The sequence below is a fragment of the Lagopus leucura genome, unplaced genomic scaffold (assembly GCF_019238085.1).
Source record: "Lagopus leucura isolate 7727_CA_CO unplaced genomic scaffold, USGS_WTPT01 Super-Scaffold_100002, whole genome shotgun sequence".
Classification (NCBI taxonomy): domain Eukaryota; kingdom Metazoa; phylum Chordata; class Aves; order Galliformes; family Phasianidae; genus Lagopus; species Lagopus leucura.
The window spans coordinates 67,019,997-67,043,088 of NW_024962263.1; the positions used below are offsets into that span (position 1 = coordinate 67,019,997).

Consider the following 23,092-nt stretch of genomic DNA (forward strand, 5'->3'; position numbering starts at 1 on the left):
AAACAGTGCGCAGAGGTTTAAAAAATGATTGTGCTGATGTGATGTGAATGCATTTGGCTTCACCCCATCCTTTGGGCACTTAGCAGGAGCAGAGCGCCTGAGCGTGGATGTGCGTCATCCAGCAAATATTGCAAATTACATGTTCAGAGCAGTTAGATTATAGGTCTGAGCAGAAGCACCCTTGGCGTGTATACGCACTGAAATGATGAACAGGCGCCCACCGTAAACCCAAGCACCAAGTTGCACAAACAGCCCCTTGGTCTGTGCCTCGCTCCTCTACTCTTAAATATATTTCAAACTTCTTTAATTGCTTCTGTAACATCCTGAAGGTTGCTCAAAGTTGTTTGTGTGCAGAAAAAGAACACCAGGTTTGCTGACAGCCATGTTGTATGATGAAACGTTATATTTCTGAGAGCATGAAATAATCAGTGACATGAAAAATTACAGTGTTCTGCCTAGAATGGCATCACCTCCCAGTAGTGCACCAAGAACAATGGAGCCTCAAAAGATGTTTATAACAGAAAAGGAAACACCATGAGGATACTGGAGTGAAATCCATATTCTTTTTGTCATATTCTGTCACAGGCTTCTTGAGTGCTGTTGCACAAATCACTTCAGACAGTAATTTTCTAATTATTCAAGTGCCCAATTCTAATTGAAAATAAATTCAGCATCTAAATATTTCTCCATTTTCAATTGTAGTCCATTTTCAAGTGCATCACTTTTATTAGTGAGACTAACGCAGATGTTCTGATGCTGGAATCCTCTGAGCCACGTCGTAGTGCTCTATTAGTATCACACTGCTGAGGATAGTGATGAAGAACAAGGACCAGAATGAATTTTAATGTGAGATTTGAAAACATCAAGCAAATTTGACTGGCTTGCAATATTAAGGGATTTTTTTTTTAACCACCGTTTCCAAGATGTAAATTGAAAAGTACAGAAACGTTATTTTCAAAGAGAAGGCATTAGCACAGAAGATGTGAAAGGGCAGAAAATGTGGGGAAAATGAGCAAGACGCAGGCATCAGAGCAGCAAACTCCTGCCATGTAAGATCCTGGTATTCTGTTGCTGCTTTTTGGCTGAGGTCATTTATCAGATCTCAGTCTGCATTTGGGGAGCAAACATCTGCAGTGTTTCAAAAATGACTGCTGACTGTAGACGTGGTTGCAAGGAGATCAGCCATGGTTAAGCAGTGATGTCAGAGTGATCCACGGTGAACAGCCTTAAGTATTCATAGACACTACTCCCATCAAACAGTTTACTGATCCAGGTTAAGTTTCTCAGCACTAATTCTTACAGGCTTTGAATTTCCCCATTGAAGCCATCCTGCTTGGTCCATTCAAATGCAGTTCAGGTCACCTTTAGTTAATGAGAGTTTTGGTAAAGCTTCATTTACATCATCAGTTAAAAATGCTCAGACCAGAGCCCTGATTATGCAAGTTCTTGAGAACTCAGGATCCTGAAATTTCTGTCTGTTTCTGTCTCTCTCATAAATAAGTCAGAAAGTTAGCATTTGTGAAAATGACTGTAAGGTAATATCGTTTCATAATTTTATTAAGAAGTCAATTTAAAAAATCCCATTAAAAAGATAAGTGAAAAAATCCTAACTGCAGTTAGCCATTCAACATTCACCCATCAGCAAGATTCAAGAAGGACATTCATGTTTTTAAGTTTAATAATCAGCTTCTCTTCCCTGAGAAAAGTCAATATGCCAACCTTCAGCACTGAGCTGCAGCTCAAATGGTTTCTCTTTTGATTCTTAAAACCTCAGAGAGGAAAGAATGCTTTAAAGTCTGGATGAAATCTGTTTGAAATAAACAGATTTCAGTTTTAAAGAATATTTGCTTACCTTCATGTGCTTATACTATGTGTGTACTTCATGACAATATGGCAGTGCAACTATTATTTTCATTTTGTTGGTGAAACTGTTTTGTATGGCCAGAAAGACTTACAGCTTCTCAGCACACATAATCTATCTCTGGTTTTGTCCTTCTGTTGTACTTCATCTTGTGGGAGAAACACCAATGGAAGACAGACATTGGGTTTTTGCTGTTTAGCATGGAAGGCTAAGCACAGCCATGCTGTCCAGCATGACAGCCACAGAAAAGGAGTGCAGGTAGGGGGGGAAAAAAAAGCACAAATTCTGGTGTTAAAATGGATTTCTGACAGCTCTGAGTCTCCACAGCGTAATGCTCAGGGACTGGGCAGGTGTTGTTGGTGAGTAGGAAGGTGCCATGTCTTGAAGCGGAGGAAACGTGATGGGGAAGGAAGGCTGTGGGGCAAAAAGGCTGCAGCACGGCTCAGGAGGTGCCTACACAAGGCAGCAAGGGCCAAGCTAAAGCCCAGGCAGGGGAGCTTCACATCCCTGTCAAAACTGATCTTTGAGTCCTGCTATCTATCAGTGCAACAGCCACCATGACTGAGCTCACTAACCCACTATCCTCTTATCTTTCCAGCAATCTTGACACTGAAGAGCTTTCTGGTAAGTTCCTCTTTAAGCAAGAAGATCATCTCTGCCTGCAGCAGCCCTGTGCAAGTGAACATATTCTGTATTATAAGGATATTTCTTTCAGTTTATCCTTTGTGGCTCAAACAGAAAATATGTAAATTACATTGAAAATCTACACTTGAAGAATGCAGACGGCTTATAATCTTTCAGAAAGCCATCCATTCGATACAGATATTGCTTTGAAAGTATTTTTCTTAATCCATGCCTCAGACTGTCTGAGCTTTAAGAACTTGGTTCTAGTGAAGAGATCTTATCTTGATTTCCTTTCCTTTTCTAGTTGATTGTTTTCAAAGGTAGGAGTGTGTGGGACATTTTGAAAAACATTTTCATATTCCTCTGGAGGACAGTACATTATCTGCCTCCAACTCAGTTCTGTATGAGCAGCAGTTGGACACACTGTCATTCTTCATCACCAAAACTTCCTGCAAAGCCCCACTGTGGCCCACTGACCTGCCTGTGTTCCTGATCCCGGCTGTGAGTCATGAAGATTTTTTCCACGACTTAGGGGTGCTGCTTGCAGTAGAAAGTATTTACAGAAAATTTCTTTAAGTCCTCCCACAGGATGTGTCAAAGAGATAGTTTTGCTTGTCAAAAGCAGGCTATTTCTGGGAAAAGATATCAGCAAACAGTGGCCTATTGAATTTTCCCAAAGTCGGTGATGCTGAAGTCTTTTAAAAGTTGAAAACTCTGTAGATTTGAGTGCCAGCTGATGTATCTGCCTACAAGGTGACTCTGCTTGTCACCTTGTAGGCAGAAGGAACCCATTGAGGGGCATCTCAGCATGCAGTACATAAATATTTAGTGACTTAGCCAAAGTCAGTTATGCTGTGATGACTTCTGCTAGCTCAGAATCTGGCCAAAACTGTACCAACCTGGCCAAGGAAGAATGGGGCTTTGTTCTAGGAGCTATACACAGCTTATGGGGTGGTTTGTGCACTGTAGGCCTGCTCAGTGCTCACCCCACAAACCGAGCCCACCAGTCAGCCAGAGAGCTGGCTGAGGTCTCAGCTCAGTGCTGATTTTTTTTCTGTCCATTTTGATTAACTATGGGCAGCTTCAGCAATCCTCATGATACCTGAATTCTGCAACTCCTTTGTAAGTCTTTCACAGATTGCCTCTGGGGTGTTTCTCATTTGTGAATCTGATGCTGAGTTTACCCAACGTGCGTTTAGTCTACAGCTTCCTCTGACTTATTTCCATAACTCCTAGGAAGTGAAGTTTCATTTCCAGGGCATGAATGCGCAACGTGTTTTCTTTCTACATCATTTCATTCAGTCTCTCAGCAATACCAGGCTTTGTCACCAGGCTACTGAAATCTTTCATGATTCCCCTGCGAAACTCATGAACATTGGTCAGATTTCCTTTGTGTTTTTGTGCCTTTGTGAGAGCCCTTAGTTTATGCAGCAGAATCTCTAAAGCCTGTTGATACAGTGATAATTTTATTTACTTAATGGAACTTCATCCAGACGCAAGTATATGTAGAAAATTAGTAAATACAATTTTTACAGATTTATTTCTGTTCTATGCTTGACATACTTTGAAGAATGCCCTCTGGTTTGGTTCAAATTAAGATATTTTAGCAGAAAGAACAGGCATACACAATTAATGTTCTTTTCACTGTTTTTGTTAAAAATACCTTGGATGTATTATATTTATTGAAAATATATTTGCAGTTCCTGGTTTCAGAAGCACAACCGAGCAACTCATGGTTGCATCAGAAAAACACTGGGCCTCAGCTGAACCCAGCTTAAAACAGCCCTTACTTGATTTCATCTCCCCTAAGGGTTTTACAACAGCTATTCGTTTGTGTAGCATTATAATCAGATTTACAAGAAATACAAGAAAACTTCATTTCCTGATAATAACTATGAAGTAAATACTGAAAATTCATTTTAGACATAAGATGTACATATTTTGAAAATACGTCTGCTTCTTGTTGACTTGGCATTACTTACTGAAAGGAAATGTTCTGAAACACCAATTTTGGCATTTTAAATATTCATTAATGGTTTTGAGGAAAATATTATCAAAATTTCAAAGTAAAATCGTCCCCTTCATTGTAAGCCTTGATCATTTTATATATTTAGATAGCTAATAATAATATCATAACTAATTTCAGACTTGAATATATTGATATTTGATGAAATATTGAATTTTCCAGTAGTGAATAGGTGACTTGGATTTTCTTCTTCCTTCAGAATATTTTTCGCAGCACTTAGGAGAGTATGAAAATGTTCTCTCTGTTTTGGAGGAATTAAACATTACTATACTGAAAGCAATGGACAAAACAAAGAAAGTAAGTAAAAACTGTAAATGTTTTTTATGTTTGGATGTGTGTCCAGTGTACTTATATTGAGACAAAGTTGCTAACTTGTATTTAATTTCTTCCAAATATACTTGTTTTTGTAGAAAAAGTCCAGGAGGAAAAGGCTTGCCAAAATAGCTCAGTATCCCAGCTGTAAAGTTTGAATCAATCAAAATTGTCTTTGTGATTGATGGGAACAATGTTCTTCATAGTGTAGTACTCAGAGAGGATTCTAAATGTGTGAAAGTATTACCAAGTTTTGAAAATAGTCTGAATTTAAGGAAATAATTCAAGTTCTTGGCGTAGAAAATGTGAGTAAAAAATTAAAATATCAAACTATACTACTGCCTGCCACTAAGGCAGTAGATGTGCACAGTCATCAGATTTGTGTTATTGTTAAAGGTAGATTCCAGGACAGTTTAAAAAGATTTTGAAGGCCTGTAGCAGCTCAGTTCACTGCAGTCACACCTGCTCATGCTCACCTCCCAGCCAGGTGTTTGATCATTTATAAAGAGTTTAGAATCACAGAATCAATAAGGTTGGAAAAGACCTCCAAGATCATCTAGTCCAACTGTACATCTACTACCAATATTTACACACTAAGCCTTGCCCCTCAGTACAACATCTAAATGTTTCTTGAATGCCTCCAGGGATGGTGACTGAACCCTCTCCCTGGGCAGCCCATTCCAGCACCTGAACACTCTTTCGAAGAGGAAACTTTTCATAGTATCCAATCTGAGCCTCCCACAGCACAGCTTGAGGTCATCCCCTCTGCTCCTATTGCTTGTTACGCGGAAGAGGGCAACCCCTGCCTCACCACAACCTCAGGCAGCTGTAGAGAGAGGTAAGGTCTCCCCTGAGCCTCCTCTTCTCCAGACTGAACAATCACAGATCTCTTAGCCACTCTCCATAAGAGTTGTGCTCCAGACTCCTCACCAGTTTCACTGCCCTTCTCTGGGCATGCTCCAGATGGCATCGATGTAGCGAGAGGCCCAAAACTGAACACAGTACTTGAGGTGTAGCATCACCAGTGCTGAATACAGAAGGATGGTCACCTCCCTGCCCCTGCTGGTAACTCTATTTCTGGTACAAGCCAGGGTTCCATTGGCTTTCTTAGCCACTTGGGAACACTGCTGGCTCACATTTAGCCAAATGCCAATGAAATGCCTCAGATCTGTTTCTTCCACACAACTTTCCAGCCACTCTGCCCCAAGCCTGTAGCATTACCTGGGGTTGTTGAGGAAGGATCTGGTACTTGGTCAGGTTGAACTTGATCCCAGTGGCCTCATCCCAGTGATCCAGCCTGTCCAGATCCTAATATGGGGCCTTCTTATCTCCAGGCAGATAGACACTTCTTCCCAACTTGGTGTTACCTGCAAACTTACTGAGAGTACACTCAGTCCTTTCATCCTTGCCACAGATAAAGCTATTAAACAGGACAGGCCCCAATACCTACCCCTGGAGAACAACATTCATGACCATTTGCAAGCTGGAAGTTAATATGCATTTACATAACATGCTTTTTCCTTGGCTGTCTTGTAGTTAAATGTTCTTTGCAAGATGGAAAAATTTCAAAAGGGGAGGCAAAACCCAAATGCAGGAAGGAGGTGAACCAAGATCTTCCAAATCCAGCCCTAGCCCCTCACACAGGGCTAGTCACTGCAAGGCAAGCCATCAATGACTTAAAAATTTTAGCAGAAAGTATTCAATGAGATCCCAGGGGGAAAATACATATGTCCTTCAGTCATCAGCAATCAATGAGGAGCTTTATCAGAGCTCTATCAGAGAATGCTCTTTGGTATTCAGGCTTTTGCAAGAGTACAGCACTCATACATTTTACATGAACTGACAAAATAGAAACTTGAAAGTGTAGCTTATTTTTTCTAGACCTCGAGCCAGTGAGCTGAGTGCCTCTCAGTTTGTGCTGTTCATCTAATGAAGTGAGTGCACATTGAATCACTGCCACACTGGGGTGGGCACTAAGGAACAGATGAGTTCATGCGAGTTGTCCAAAAATCAAAAATACAGATACAAAACAAAGCACCATAAACCAAATGCTTGATTAACCACTTACATAAAACATTGCTAAAGGGCAGGACACATCAGCTGATAACTACTGGAAGTAAACAGAACACAGCATTTAAGAATTACTTCAGAAATTTATTACAGAGGAATCCCAGTAGTCTGGGAAAAGTAGTTAGCATTGGCCTGACTAGAAAATGGATAAGAAAGTCTGGAGTAATGAATGTTGTATTTGTTGTATTTGTCTCCTTCAAAGAACCCATTAAAAATAAATATTTAAGTTTCACCTTTCTGACTGAAGATTTAAGCTTTTCTCTTGCAGGAATATCCCAAATAACTATACCTTAAAGGTGGTAAAACTACAGCAAGGCTAGCACTGGAAAAAACCCCACCTTAATTCCATTTATTAGACACAGCATGGGAACACCATCAAACCCAAAACATGTTCTCAAATGTTCCAAAACAGAGCTTCCTGAGAAGCATATGCTCAGCAAACAGAGCTTTGTACAGAAATTAAATTCTCAATTCAGTCTTCGGAGCAGACAATGAGAACTCATCTCTCAAGAAAGAGAGAAGCTATATGATCAAACCAGTACCACTATTAACATTCTGATCTTCAATATTCCAAGATTTTATTGAAGTTAATAGAGTAAGATATGAAAAATATATCCACCTAAAATAGGAACTGGAGGTTCAGCCAAACATAATTAACGTATTTAGATAGCATGCATAAGTGATGTTCATTGCCAGTAACACACAAGATGTGATACAGTCAAGCCAAATGAGCAGGTGATCAGAAATTGGTGATTTGGTTCTGAACAACCATTGGCCTGTGTCCAGAGGAAGTGCTGGACTTCCCCTCTTTCTGAAAAATAAAACTTTGACATCACAATGCCATTTCATTAGTCTAGTTCCTTAAATACCAGATAGTGGGAGCATTCATTACTATCTTCCAAGACTCCAAAACTCACACATAGAAAAGAAGCCAAAAAATTGAGGACCTACACATTGAGAGCAACAAAGACCTGGCAGATTTAAAGTGGCTGAATCAGTATCCAGTAACCAGAATCAAGTGTCCAAGGCCAAATTGTTGTTTGTTGTTATTTTTTTTTTTTTTTTTTTAAAGGCTGGGTTAGTATCCTTCCAAAATCACTTACTGTTGTATAGAGACTCTAGTCTACATCTCATTATCAGCAATATAGAAAGAAAAGGTTATGTATGCTGTCAGGCATAGTAAAAGATGAATATTTGACCTGGCTATGCTTAGAAAACATTTCCATTCATACATGTTGCCCACCTTTGGTTGACAATAAAAACTTTGAACCTGAACTCCACTCTGCAGAGCATGAGGCTAGCTACAGACCCAGTCCTCAGGGCTGAGTGCTTTCCATCCCCCTGATTTTTCATGGGTTTAGAAAGGCTCAGTGCATCTAACTATCGGACTCTGCTAAACATTCCCAGAGAACTTGCCATTTCAGATAGGTGGCTTTAAATATCTGGGAAGGAAAAGTAGCAACTTGCTATTTCATTTATCTGCTTCAGAGTCAGGTAAACTATAGGAACGACCAAATGCTGATTGAAATCCCTACTCTCCTCCCAATCTGTATAGCTGATTCTTTGCATAAGATGCAGAGCTGGAGCTTGGGATAAATTGTTTAGCTTGTTTCCAAGGAAACCCCTGACAAACATCAGTGAACAGCATGTCTGAAAATGTGAAAAGCCAGTGTATAAACCTTCCTTATTTCAGATATAAACCCTAAAATTAATAAAAGTAAATGCAGAGTTCAATATATTTTTTTCTTTAGAAGTAAATCTAAATGTGATAAAACAATATGCAAGTCATATCCATAAGTGTAGTACAAAACATACACCAAAAAGCTCTTGTATATGAAATCAGTTTGACTCTTCAGATTGTCTTCTAGTTGGCTTGTTTTTAATTCACCATAAGTTTTGGAAATCATATGCATTAATTAACATATTGGTTTGTTTACCAACAGCCCCAAATTACATCACCTTTCATCAGAAAGATCTCCTACCAAGAGCAATTCAATTAGGCTTTTCTATGGATTTGTGGTTTTTAGTCAAGATCAAGCAAATCATCCCCATCACTCAAAATTGTTTCCGCTTGTAGCTATTTTTAAACCAGTAGATTAGCAGATAACTGACTCCTGCAAGAGTTGCAGCAGAGTTTCTGTGCTGTTTACTGACCTCTGTGCTTTGAAAAGGTTTCCAGTACGGCTTTCCTGAACAGAGCTTTTCTCTAGTCCCCATTCCGTCTGAGAATAAAAATACTGAGTCATCTACTGGAGAAAACATTCCGGTCTTTTAGCAGTTTCAAACAGTTGCCAAACTTTATTGGGTTATTCTGGGGTCAGATCTTTCCAGCTTAACCAAGCTGAACAGCAGCTTGCTGTTTGAGTGATCTTACTCAAACAGATGGGAAGTGTCCCAGGTCTTTATCCGCTACAATGAGTGTGATGGGAGCAAAGTTCAAATTTCAGGATTTTTATTGCAATAAACACAAGGTAGCAGTGTATCAGATAGGAGGATAGGAACTGCTCATTGATGTAGGAACAGTTTGTGCTCTGTCACTTCAGGGGAAGGTGCCAAGCTAAAGATGAGGAGAAATAAATGATCCCATTTACATCTTCCAGCAGGGAAAAGACTTTGTGTGCATGTAATTGCAAAAAATAATATATTGTGGGTATCTATAGTCCTTCTGTTTTGTTACTGATCTCTTCTGTTCTATCCAAGGAAGGGAAACGTGTCTGAGGATTTTTAGAGGGACCTGTGCCATTAGTATTTGAACATTTCTCAGGATGGAGAGTCTGCACAAATTGCTCTTACAGGAGTGATGAGGACAGATTAATCATTGGTGTTGGTTGTTTTCCTCATACCTGCCACGCTGATGTTTTCCTGATCAAAGTGCAAGCCACAACAGTTCTGTTCATGGTTGTTCTTCATCTTAAAGAAAAAAAAAAAGCATTAAAATGTAAAGATGCAGCACACCTCCACAGAAGCTCTGAAAGACTTGTCTTTCCCCCTGACATCTGTTATAAAAAAAACACAGAATCAAATTTAAATACAGTATGTAACCTCAACTTTCCTATTGCCGAAATTAACATAATACCTTTGATGATTTTTATTCTAATGATTGCAAGAGAAATTTTGCAGTCCACAACATATAAAATAAAATCAGTGGGAACTGGGAATTACTGAGAGCAGCTCAGCCCAGCAGAGAAGCTTCCTTTGGAGAGCAGGACTGTATGGCCACTTGTTTTTTTTTTTTTTTTTTTTCCCCTTTGATAATTGCAGTCTGCATAGCATTCAAGCAGATCACCCTGTGAGCTGTCTCAAAGTGGCTTAAAAGCAGCAGACCTGACATAACAGTGATCAAATCTCTATCAATTAAATGCTTGAGCTGTTTTGTTTTTTTTTTTTTAATGTTATATTGTTATAGTTACTAGATCATATATTTTAATTCCAAGAATAAATAATGCAGTAGGTTCTATATTTTAATAAAAAAAAAAATGCAAGCTACAGCTGACTTTTATAACTAACATTTAAAACTTACAGCCAGTGAGCGAGAGCAGAGCTTCCCTGGATGACTTCGTCTCTGAATACAAATCCAATAACGCCATAATATGTTAAGTGGGTCATTTCCATGCAGTCCATCAAAACTGAGATAAGAAGAGAATATGTTGATGAAGTAGTGCTGCCCAAAGTAATAACTTATTCAGTCAGATCCTAGAATGGTTTTAATGCAGCATAAAAAAAAGTATTTGGGGGAACGTGGAGCTGCCTTGCCCCCTGAGCTGTACTAACTGCAACACAGCAGAAACTTCCTACATGGGCTTGTCAGCACAATAGGAATTGGTTTAAACAATTGCTGGAGATATATCCCCTTCATCTCTTCCTCCGCAGTTCCTTTTCAACATCCTTATTTCATTGTTTTTACTCTTTTCTCCCTCAACAATACAACAAGGGATTACTTGAGTAGACAAAAGCCAGAAAGCACTGTGACCAGAACAAATGCCTTACATATTCAAATTTGAACCAAGAGAGATACAACCTCTGAGTGCACACTTAAATGAAGATGTACAGGTCTTCTTTTGGAGATAAAAGCACTGCAACCTTACAGTAAAAGAAATGGCAGACAAACATACAAAGTGAGAACACCACAAAGTTTCTCTTTTTTTTAAACTGTGAAGTCTCACAGCCTTGCCTTGGATGAACTTCTCTTTCCTTCTTTGCAACTATTCTGCGGAGAAGACACACGATCTGTTTATGACAGCTAGAGACAAAGCTCAGCAAATTAGCAAATAGCACGTAAATAGCTATAAGCATATCTCATTTATACCCAGTATTTAAACATGCAAATATTAAAAAAAGGAGGGAAATGAAGGATAATTCCTATTCACTAGAAAAGTCAAGTTCTGGAAGAGCCTTCCAAGCATATCAGACAAAAACATTTAAAAATGAAAAAAAAAAAAAAAATTTGGTTTTTACATGCTACTTAAAAAAACAAACAAACAAAAAACAAAACAAAACAAACAAACAAACAAAAAAAAAAAAACAGCATTAAGGGAAGTTGTAACACAATGAAAAGCGCAACAACGACAGCAGAGCAGCAAGATCCCAGGCTGCAGCACATGAAGACCAAGTCAAACGCCACAGTCACGGACACAGAAACAAAGGAAAAAAGCTGTGTATCCTCAGAAGGCCTCAGGTACACAGGGCTCTCCACAGAGATACCCCTGCCTCTATTGCCAACCCTTAAATGAGGTCTGGGAAGGGGTGAATCCTGATTCCACAACTTCCAGTCACTCAGGTGTATTGCATGCACCTGAACGCCCCTGGATTGGCCCTGCCTTACCACCAGGTGCTAAATCTTGTTCCAGGCTGTGACTTTGCATTCTCACTGCAGAAGCTTATGGCATAGTGTTCAAGAAATGTTTAGATGTTGTACTAAAGGACATGGTTTAATGGGGAAATATTGGTGGCAGGTGAATTGTTGGACTGGATGATCTTGGAGGTTGTTTCCAGTCTCAGTGATTCTATGATTCTATGCATGCAACAACAGAAAGATGCTGGATTTACTGACTGACACATCACATCTAATTCTTTGCTTCTATGAAAGCATTTACTTTTCTGCTTTAATCAAAAAAAAAAAAAAAGAAAAAGAAAAAGAAAAAGAAAAAAGAAAAGCTGCCCTGTTACTACTGAAAAAAATCATGATTAGTCTAAAAATAGGAGCCAGTTAAAGTAAGAGAGGAGATTATAAGAGCTGAAAGAGTAATGCAGGGACATGCAATTTAGTTACTGACAGTGCAGTTATAGTAATTATGCAAATCACTGCACTTTGATGGGTTGACAACCACTACAAACCAGAATATCCTAATTTTTTTTTTTAAATTGCGTATTTGAGTAATAGTAACAGAAGAAATTATATAAATTGTTTCCTTAAACAAAATAGCTGGAAAAAAAAAAATTATATGACAGTATGTCAGCAATAGAGTTTCATGACTAATATTATGTTTGAGTGAAAATGAAGTTTCAGCTTGTTGGTTTTTTTTGTTTTGTCAAAATATGTGTTAGACTGGCTGGCAGTAGTCTTTGCACATGATGGGAATTTATTATCAGTTTTTTCCACAATCGTTGTCTTGGTCTTTTTGAAGGTGCACTTTCTGCAAATTAACCTTTCTCAGAATTAATGTACTGAATAACTGTTACATCCCTGCTGCCTGAGATTAGTGTCAGGCAGGTATCCTGATCATTAATTTTCATGTGTAAGCTTTGAGTCTAGTTAACTTTTTTCTTACATTCATTGTTACGCTTTTTCGGGTCAGTGTCAGTCTAAAATTCTACAGCCATCTACCTTTTTGATGTTTTCAAGTCAGTAAGATAGCCAGATTCCATTGGAAATGCAGCGTTGGAACAAAAAGGAGTTTTTCCTTTTATTCCCAATAAAAAAAGAGAAATCTATTCAGGACGAAGATTACATAAAATCTGAAGGTAGCCAAATGAAGTTCAAGACAGAGAGAGCAGCAGTGGTAATACTGCTGCATGCAGTGACTATTTTTAATACTGTAAGGCAACTGATAAAAATATATCACTGCAGCCTAACGCATATATAACTTAACAGCTAATTCTTCCTTTAAATTTGTCTGCTTTGGGCCATCTTTTAATAACTGTTAACTCTGTTTTACTAATTTAAATGGACACTGAAAAACTGAAGAAACTATTGTAGTTCTTTCCATTACAGAGACAAGGGGTTTTGATTCTCATAATTACTTAGAATCTCATAATTCCCTTGAAGGTATAAGACACTAGGTAGAAGATCATAAGCAAAGGAGAGTTCCAGGAGAATGAGCACTTCTGAATTTCACTTCAGAAAACATCTCAGAATATTTATCATCCAATTAGTAAATCAAATCAAGGGATTTGTGATAGCAGAGAAAATGGTGCACTTTCATTTATTATCAGCTGTCTTCTGGTAAAAACCCAGTGGTGGTAATCCCCTTGAACGGATATAAGATCATACTAAATTCTATTCCATTTATTTTCTTCCCCTAATTTTTGATGAGACAGACTTGCCAGCGGTTAGGATTGGAGTCTGGATCCCTTTTGCTTAAATCCATACACTAAGCAGTTCTTCAGCTGTCTGCTATAATCTCATCTGAGGAGACGAATGCTGGCAATGGTGCTAAATATATCACCAGTTGCTCTCTGCTACCAGGCAGAGAGAATTCTATGGCTAAGCAGCTATTTTTATGCAAAGACATTATTAAATGATATTTTGGGATTTTATTGCGCACTATTTTCTACTATAAAATTTAATATTATGGACAAGTCAAGTCAAATAATATTATGCAAGTCAAGTCAATGCAGATAAACTCAGCAAGCTGCAAGCAACGAATTCTGACCAGTTGTGCAAGCATATTCTACAGATACATCCCCTTCCTCTTTTTCTCAGGAGAGGACATTCCTGGGAACTCCTTTGTTCATTGTGGAAGTCTCACACCTACTGGGTCAGAAGGAGACAATGCTCAAATATTCCCAAAAATGATGTGCTAAATAGTCAGACCTTAAAAAAAAAAAAACAAAAAGGAAAAAAAGAAAAGAACATAACCTTAATTAAGTTGATATCCACACCTCTAAGCAAGGAAGTGCATAGAAATAATTTCACAGCAGAAAAACAAACAAACAAAAAATCCATTTATCTATTCTTCTGTCAGCTTTGATGCTTTACTTCTATTCTTACAACTTTCTTCCAGGAGCAGTGGCATTACATTTATCTTGCTACCTGCTGATATAAGACAGTTACTTTTCTCTGTTCTACCCAGTGCTCTTAGTAGGACTTAAATAGAACTTACTTTTCATTTAGGCATGACTTTTGTACAAGTTATTGCAAGAAGAGTATGTTACTCCTTCAATAATCCCAGTAAAGGAGAGTGATAGACTGCTTTTCTCATGGATGCTTTTTCAAATGAGTGTCAGTACTCTCCTATAGGCACCTGTAGCTATTTTATGTCATTGCTCGTATGTCACCATTGTAAGTGGTAAGTAGACTTTGCCACTGTTCCAGTTCTCTAGGCAGAATTTAAGCAGGCAGATTATTTGAAATATAGTACTTTAATAGACTTGTTACATTTGCGCTGCGTTTTAAAATTGAAGTTGCATCTATTTAATAGTTTGGGATGTTATGCATCCACTCACTCTTTCAAAAAAGATATGCTAAAAGTTGAGTTTGTGTGAAGCCACCAAACTACATAGTGAGCATCTCTGGATCTGGCTTCTGTCCAACTCTGTTATGATGCTATCCTGCTGTCTGAAGAAATAGATCTTAGTCATTGAAATGAAAAGGGCATGAATGTGGTTTCTTCTGGCTACAGCTGTTCTGCCTAATTTTGTATCCTGAATTTAAAATCATAACCTAGGGCAATATTCATTGATATTGCATCTACATGTTACAAGGCAGATCTATTCTGGACTAATTTTGATTTAATAAGTACTTTTCAGTTGCCTGGGGGTGTTTTCTGTAAAGATGTGCAAGCAATTTTTTATGAAATGAATTTGAGATTACAAATAAAATAGGAAATAGGAAATTTCAGTCATGTAACAGTACTAAATGCAATATATAGTGCTACAAATAAAGAACAAATAAATAATTAATAAAATAATGCTATGCAACATAAAATAATGAGTGATACTATAGGAAGGAGAAGGCTACAGAACTAGGTTTGTTCAGTCTGGAGAAGATGCTGAGGGAAGATAGGATATCTATCTAATGAAGACAGGGGAGGTTTAAGTTAGATATTAGGAGGAATTCATCCAAGATGGTGACACTGGAACAGGTTGCCCAAGGAGGTTGTGGATGCCCCATCCCTGGAGGCATTCAAGACCAGGCTGGATGTGGCTCTGGGCAGCCTGGTCTGGTAGTTGGCCACCCTGCACATTGCAGGGGGTTGAAACTGGGTGATCACTGAGGTCCTTTTCAAGCAGGCCATTCTGTGATTCTATGATTACCAAGAGAAGCATGACAACAGGTGGAGCTAGATGACTTCCCAGCAATGTGAAGATGCTCTCTTTTTGGACACATCTTGGAAATCACAAAAGAGGTCAACAATGCAGCACAGGCAGCCGTTTCTTCAAACTCATTGCTGGGAAAAAAACTAACTACACATGTTGTAAAGCGCAGTATCATGGACTTGCCAGTCTATGATTCTATGATGATTCTATGATGATTATGATTTACAGAGCTGGCTCTGCTCTGTACAGAGTCTGGAATAGATGACTGGCAGATGTCAGTTACGTGTAAGTTTGTGAAGTTTGTGGGTCTTGCCTCATATCCCATCTCTTCAGAAAGATTTCAGTTTTCTTTATGTCCCAGTCACTTTTAGTTTGCTTGCCTCTAGGTAAATGAACACAGGCATTCCCATCTTGCCCCACCTCAGGGAGCTGCTTTTTTGATAAATGAGTCAGCATCAGGTCACCTGAGGGTAGAGGATGGGGCTGGAGCCAGGGCTTGATGGGATCCAGAGAGACAACCTGTGGTAGCTGAGAAGTGGGCTCCCTCACGGGATACTTAAGTCTCAAATAATCCTCCTTATACAAGGATTCCTCTTCTGCATGTGTTAAGGTAGCTGTAAGCCAGTTTTAAAGACCATGGTGACCTTTTCCTTAGGGAAATCACTAATTATATGCATCCTCAGTAGCATTAATAGGAACTCAAATCTTAGCTGCTTGCAAAGGTCACAGCTGTCTGTCAGTGAGGGCAATGTGGAAAATTGCCCTCATTCACTCACAGTCAGTAAAACTAACAACTAGAATGATGTTAACAAAGACTTATTTCATTTAGACTTCCCAAACTGCTGTATAGTATAATATGCATGCTAATGAACTGTAATTTACAGTTACTGACATGCAAGAAAAGATCATTTTTCAAGTTTACGTACAGAAGCCATCGGTTGATCTAATTATTAACTGGGACAATGCCAATAATATAAATATTCTGCTTGCCAGATCGTCTGATTATAACACAATACTCACCTAATACATTGGTACATATTTTTCTTAGTTCAAAATCAACATGTTTTTTCATTTGGTGAAATGCTCTTTAGTAAGATAGAAATTAAGGCCCTTTTCTGTAGGAAGTAGAATGGTGAAGTGATAGCAAAGCATGGCTGTTAATTCCTCTTTGTTAAGAACTGGAGTTAAGATATAATTTGAATTGTAGCTGAAAATCTTTTTTTCCTCTATGACTTAAATTATTACAATGTTGATAATTTGTAAATGATTATTGTTTGTTTTTTTTCCCCCATAACTGTTCTTACAAATTAATTACACAATTAACAGTTATGTGTCAGCAGGCAGGAGTTTGGCACTCAACAAGTTGGTCAGACCTTCCAATCTGTTATGTAGGAGGCACAATGATCCTCCACAGAAGGAATGAGCCCTTCAACTGGGATATACAGAGAGACCTCATTTAAAGCAATAGAAATACTTCCCCTGGTTTCAGTCCATGAATTAATCAGGTTTGCAAAAACGATAGGAAGTTAAATGGAACTTTAAATAATATCTGTAGAAATAGTGTTGTTGTTAATTCTCTGATTAAAGAAAAACATTAAATAACCATTTACCTAACTGACCATACCAGTGTTTGGGTAAAAGACAACTATAAGGAAAGAATCTTTGATAATTCTAGACTCCCACAGATGGTGTTAGCATCCTGCTTAGCCTATCTTTATGTAAACAATCTGTGCATCTTACAAGGTAGCCCTAAACCATTTTCAAGGATTATAGATTATAGGGACCTTTCCCACTGGGAAGGCTTTAAAGATACCACTGTGGGACAACAGAACAGGAAAAAAAAAAGAACTCCTGGTATGTGAATGAACATGCAGTAAGTCTGATTAAAAAGACTTTAATAACTTTCATATGCAGGAAAGCATTTCTGAAGGAGTCAGAAAGGAGCTAGCTTCAGCAAGGATCACATAGCTTATGTTTACACTGCGCCCAACAGCACAGGCCCACCCAGGCAGTTTGCAAAATGAAACATTATTGACGTACATTTTAAGTTCTAATTCAGCATGCTGCTATCAGATTTACCATAACTATGAGTGGGAAACTACAATGAGATTATTTTTGGATACGCAGAACTTTCAGACAGATTAATTCTTCTCCTCCTCTTGTCATATTGCTTTGATTAAAAAACTTATTAAAAATGGTCACTTCTGTCATGTTCTATTCATTTATTTCCAAGTGCGCTGGTGACAGTTGAGAAATGAAACAAACCAGGGATTTCAGCCACGGGGTTTTATTTAGCTGTCCATACTATAAAGATTTGTACAGGTTCTTACATGCCACATAGAATCAAAACTGTTGGAACTTACATGATTTCCATCAGGTGCAACCAAGTTTTACATCAGTTGCAATTAAGGGGTCAGAAAATTTAAAAGAAAAAATCAGATATTGTGTTGCATAATAAGATGAACTACACAGAAAGGTTTCTAAAAAATGTTGTTTATGGGACTGGTATGAATCTTAGGTATTTGTTCAAAAGGTAGACTGAGAATCTCATATGCCTCTTTTAAAAATGTATAAATAAGAAGTTATTTGGTTGTAGTGTGCCTCACACCCGATTCATTCGAAGAGAGAAAAAATATAGATGGTTGTGAAGCTCCTGGCTATATAAGTAATTCTGATAATTCATGGGTGATTCGACATTCAAGATTTCTGTAGCAGAAGTCTTTCAGCAAGAACTTCATAGCATATATTGTGAAAGAGAGCAAAGTGCTTTTGAAGCTATTATTGTGCAATCTTTTATTTCTCATTTACATTTCAAAACATCTCCTATTTGTGTTCTGATTGCAAACATAAAAATGCAAAAATCAAGTAAATTCAAAGAGAATTCTAAAATTGGGAAGAGCTTAAAAAACGCCCCACATACATTGCCACAAATACTCAAAGAGGTTTTCAGCTAGAGGAGGACCCAACACCATCAAATGACAATCTTTCTTTAATGTTAACAGACCATCATCTGTCAAGTAGAGTAACCATAGAAATCTTTCATTCAGTGCTCCTTGGATACTATGATGCCTTTCTGGTGTCTGATGGAATTGTAGCCAGAACTTTGGGGCAGAAAGTGGGTACCAGACTACTGTATAACATGGTCATTCAGGCCATTTTACTTCTCTTTTCTTGATGAGGGCTCTACTAAGTAAGCAGAGGCTCTAAGGGACTGGCCTAGCCCCTCTCTTGCACTTATTAGGGGGAACAGCCAGGAATCAGAATCACAGAATTGCAGGGGTTAGAAGGGACCTCAAGAGATCGTCAAGTCCAACCCTCTGCTGAATAATGTTCAATACAATAGGCCACACAGGTAGGTGTCTAGATGAATCTTGAATATCTCCAGAGAAGGAGACTCCACAACCTCTCTGGGCAGCCTGTTCCAGTGATCCATCACCCTTATTTTAAAGAAGCTCTTCTGCATGTTTGTATGGAAAAGGAAGGGGTTGTTTACTTTATTGCATATGGTTACAATATTGTATTAATTCTTCCCTCACACAGCATTTACCTGTGTGCACAACTGGGCTACTAGAAATGTTAATGTTGATTCTGTCCATGGAAATCTGATTCCTGGGGTGACTGATGGAGTGAGCAGTTGCATGAATTCTTCAAAAACCTTTTTCTGTTTTGAACAGATGTTTAAATGTAAAGTTGATTTCTTGCATACTTTGACGGCATCTAATGAAACTTTTTCAGCAAAGCTTAACTGACACTGGTATAGAGCAAGATCATAACTGGAGTCATTAATGAACTGAAAGAAAAGGGGCTTCCAAAATAATTAAACAAATAATGGGAACCAAAACCTGTATTCAAAATTCACTGTTTCTGGTGCTGGCAGTCCTTGAGCCAAACTGATGATGGGAAGAGCTTTGGGCAGGGCAGGTGTTGTGTGATGCTGCTCTGGAAAACTCCATCAGCGGTTTGGCAGCATCACCCATCACCTGGCCTGCCCAATGGCTCTGGCACAGACAGGCCACGGGGCCAAATAAATTACATTTCACAAGAATGGATGTGAATAAAAATTCTAAATTTGCTTCAGTAGTTGTCAAGTATATATTGGCTTACCCAAACGTAGGAAGTAATATAGTATTGCAATCATCTGGAGATAAAAAATGTGAGGAGGAGGGGTTTTTTTAGTAGAAACTGTGTTGTTGAAATTTATGCTTGGGCCTCTCTTATCTCGGGTGGGAAGAGTGTTCATACTTGGAAATTCGTTTCTAACACAATAGGCAAATCCTTAGCATTTTCTTTTTAATGTAATTTTAGGACTATCAAGAAGCTTCTAATTTGGAGCAGTTCGTGACTCGCTTTCTCCTGAAGGAAACGCTGAACCAGCTCCAGTCCCTCCAGGCTTCCCTGGAGTGTGCCATGGAAACCACAGAGGAGCAGACTCGGCAGGAAAGGTTGGTAGCCAGCATGGGAAGGGGGCCACCACAAACCACTCAGATATTTTGTGTTTCATCCAGCACCCTGATGCAGGAAATAACAGGAGAAATAAGAATCCTTTTTTCATTCTCCATAGGAACTCACTGATAGTTTTCCTCAAATTGACTACAAGAGGTTTGCACTCTGATCGTATGGCGGGCTGCATGTAGGAGTGAGAACAGGCTAAGTGTGAGAGCACTTTATTGCATCCTAATCTTTGTTCCTTTGACCTCTTAAAATCCATTGATTATTTAATATCAAATGCAGAAAGATCAATGCAACGTGTAGAACTCCGAAATAACCAAGGTCACTGACTGCTTCTTTGTTTGCTTCTTCTGGCTTTATGATTGCTTTTTTATCTTTATTCCTGGTCACACAACATTCCCAACATGAAGAAGAGAAAAGAAGAGAAACAGCCAGGCTCTTACTTGTTACAGCTTCGTGCTGCAACATGAGGCCATAGTACTGGTTCACTCCTAAGTCTATGAGCTCTATATCACCTGGGTAATCAATATCCAGGTTTAGCTGAATTTAATGGCATCTCCTCATAGATAAGAATCTGTAGGATCAAAAGCTGCAACATTTCTGAAAGGGTGCTTGGCTTCATGGACTTGTTATCCTCAGTATGTTATTATAGAGATGAAAGGGAGAGCAAAACACAAGCCATTGTGTTCCATGGGCTAAGATCTCAACACTTCTTTATGTTGTAAAATGTGTTGTTTTTTCATATTGTCATTCTCTTAATTGCTTTCCTGTTGGTTCTGAGAGTGTCATGCTGGGATTTTGTGCCACAGCTTGACCACAGGAATCACACAGGTTTTAAAAGGTGTACAGAGCAGGCACAGCATATAAACCCCTCTAATTGCACATACATCTTTCTAGGTGAGAGAGAAAGAAGTCTCTAATGGCCAGTTCAGAGCTGGAGGCTAATTTGGGTGCTTTAAGCTATCCTCTGCATTAATCACAAGTTGACTTACCTTCTAGGACAGCATCTCTAGCCTTCTGAGTCCTTGTAACTCAAACAACTACCTTGGATGTGTAAAATTGGGCAATACAAATATCCTTTTTGCTGCCAGATTTCTCTTCTGTGTTAACTGCCAAATAGGACATTACAGTTCTTCCTCCAGTTTTTCCACTACAACTGTTCAGAAACATCCTCTTGGATAGCTAGTGTGTGCCATGACAAAGAAAATGAGAAGGAGCTGTGAGCTGTTGAGCCAAATATCATCTTCCTTGCTTTCTGAGGTAGCAATAGGGAAGCCAGGCAAACTGAGCAGTTAAACTACAGCTATTTTGGAGAAAATGTGGCTAGTTTCTAGATGCCTCAGTCCCAATGCAAAATCATCTTCAATTATGCTTGAATTAACACAGGGGAAAACTGCCTGATGCATAACCCCACTAAGGCAATCCTAAGCTAATTTAAGTCTTTACACTGGGGAACTGCCATAATTTGGCTTTAGTGTTAAGAGATTTTATCTTGTTCATATGTGGCAGCAAGTGCTACCCAAAAAATACTTCCTTAATACAGTTACATTTTCCTCAATGTGAACTTTATCCCTTAGTTTCAGCTGCTGTATAACCCCAGTTCTGCAGAGATGGTACCACAAGATGACACTGCAAGGAGGACTCCTCAGGCTAGGTCAGAACCATGTCACTGACAGACCTTGAGCTTTCACTCTCTGAAAGATAGGCTGATGCCATCTTAACCCTCCTTTTTTTCCTTGTTTATGACAAGCAGTGTGGTCATTAAACTCATTAAAAACACAAGTAATTATTTGTAGCAAAATTATCTGGAAAAGAATTCAGTAGTAGCAATAGACGTTCTTAATTTATTTTTTTCTTAGTTTAAAGTGGCAGATACAAAGAGATGAAGGAGATGAAGACATTTCTGAAAACAGAAAGAGAACAGAACTCTCCCTCATATGTGTTACCTTATGAACTGTCCTGTGTTCCTGTGCAGACAAGGTCCAACAAAACCAGAAGTGCTCTCAGTGCAATGGCCAGGAAAACGCTCTGCTCGAAGGCTTCAAAGGAGCAACAGCCTATCACCCAGTAACCCTCAATTTAACACAGGTATGGCATTTCACAATTTAAATGTCTATAAAACACATATCCATATGTGGAGAAGAAACAAATCTTCATCTCAAAACTTTAATTTATGTGTGCTAACTAATTCAGATCCTTTACTGACACAAATCAACTTTCAATTCAATATAGGAGGTACTAGCTCAAACTGTAGGGAAAATAAGTATGTAGCCTAAGAATGGATAAAAAATAAATACATAAATATGGGCCAAACTGGGATATTATTTTGGGTCTGTCAGTTGAGTCAGCATTTCTTAGTTTATATTTACAGCCTATAGATAAAAATGAAAAAGCGACAGCATAACTTACGCAGAAGCAGAGCTTCAGCTTTATAACCTGGTTCCACCTGCAGAGCAGAGCATTCCTCTCTTCTGTTATCATCACGACTTCAAAACACCAGAGTTAATTTAGAACATAGTTTTCTTTCTGTATTGGATTTCTACTGTATCTTAAGAAGAAAGTAAAACATTCGGATGGACAAAATTATGCTTTACATTATTTACACCTAAATGAACACTGAAGTGATTGCAGCACGGTCTTCTTTTGAGAAGCAAAATAAGTTGCAAGATAAGTTAATGATTTTTACAAAATAGATGAATATGGTATGTTCCAGCATTCAGTAATGTTTTCTTCTTCATTATTTATGATTTCCAAAGGCTGGATTGAGGAAGAGAGCCAGTGGATGACCCAGATAAGCAGACTTCAGAAGCTGATTGACAGGCTGGAAAAGAAGGTGTGCATTTCTTTTCTTCTGCTTGTCCTTTTATTTCCAGCAAAGATTTCTGATCCAATCTGTCATAATCTCCCCTAGATAAGTTTATTCTGCATAAAGCTTTCTTTATGCAGAAAGTCTACTTCAAATTACCATCCCTTCTCCTCTCCGTAGTCCACGCAATTTAAGACGACATCTTCTTCTTTAAGCCCAACAAACAATTGTGAACAAGCAGATTTATTACAAGTGAAGCACTGCCTGCTCAGTATTGTAAATAAAACTTAGCAGAACAACTTAGGTTGAATTTAAACACTGAAACACACAAGATTCTGCAAGCAGTGTTTACATTTGGTTTGCAGATAATAAAGAAGACATTCAATTATAATTTCTGGAGATGTGAGAATACAATTATGAAAATAATTTTTAAATGGTAAGATCAAGGTATATCTGTTTACTCACA

General features: G+C 38.4%; 1 protein-coding gene across 1 annotated transcript in view; it reads left to right on the forward strand.

The window, feature by feature from the left end:
* NECAB1 (N-terminal EF-hand calcium binding protein 1) overlaps positions 1–23,092 on the forward strand; it is a 53,267-nt gene that overhangs the window by 22,825 nt on the left and 7,350 nt on the right. Inside the window, exons 4-8 of the mRNA XM_042869830.1 lie at positions 2,460–2,485; positions 4,711–4,808; positions 19,677–19,813; positions 21,796–21,908; positions 22,577–22,653. Of these exons, the coding sequence (XP_042725764.1) occupies positions 2,460–2,485; positions 4,711–4,808; positions 19,677–19,813; positions 21,796–21,908; positions 22,577–22,653 (451 nt within the window). The remainder of the gene's footprint in view (positions 1–2,459; positions 2,486–4,710; positions 4,809–19,676; positions 19,814–21,795; positions 21,909–22,576; positions 22,654–23,092) is intronic.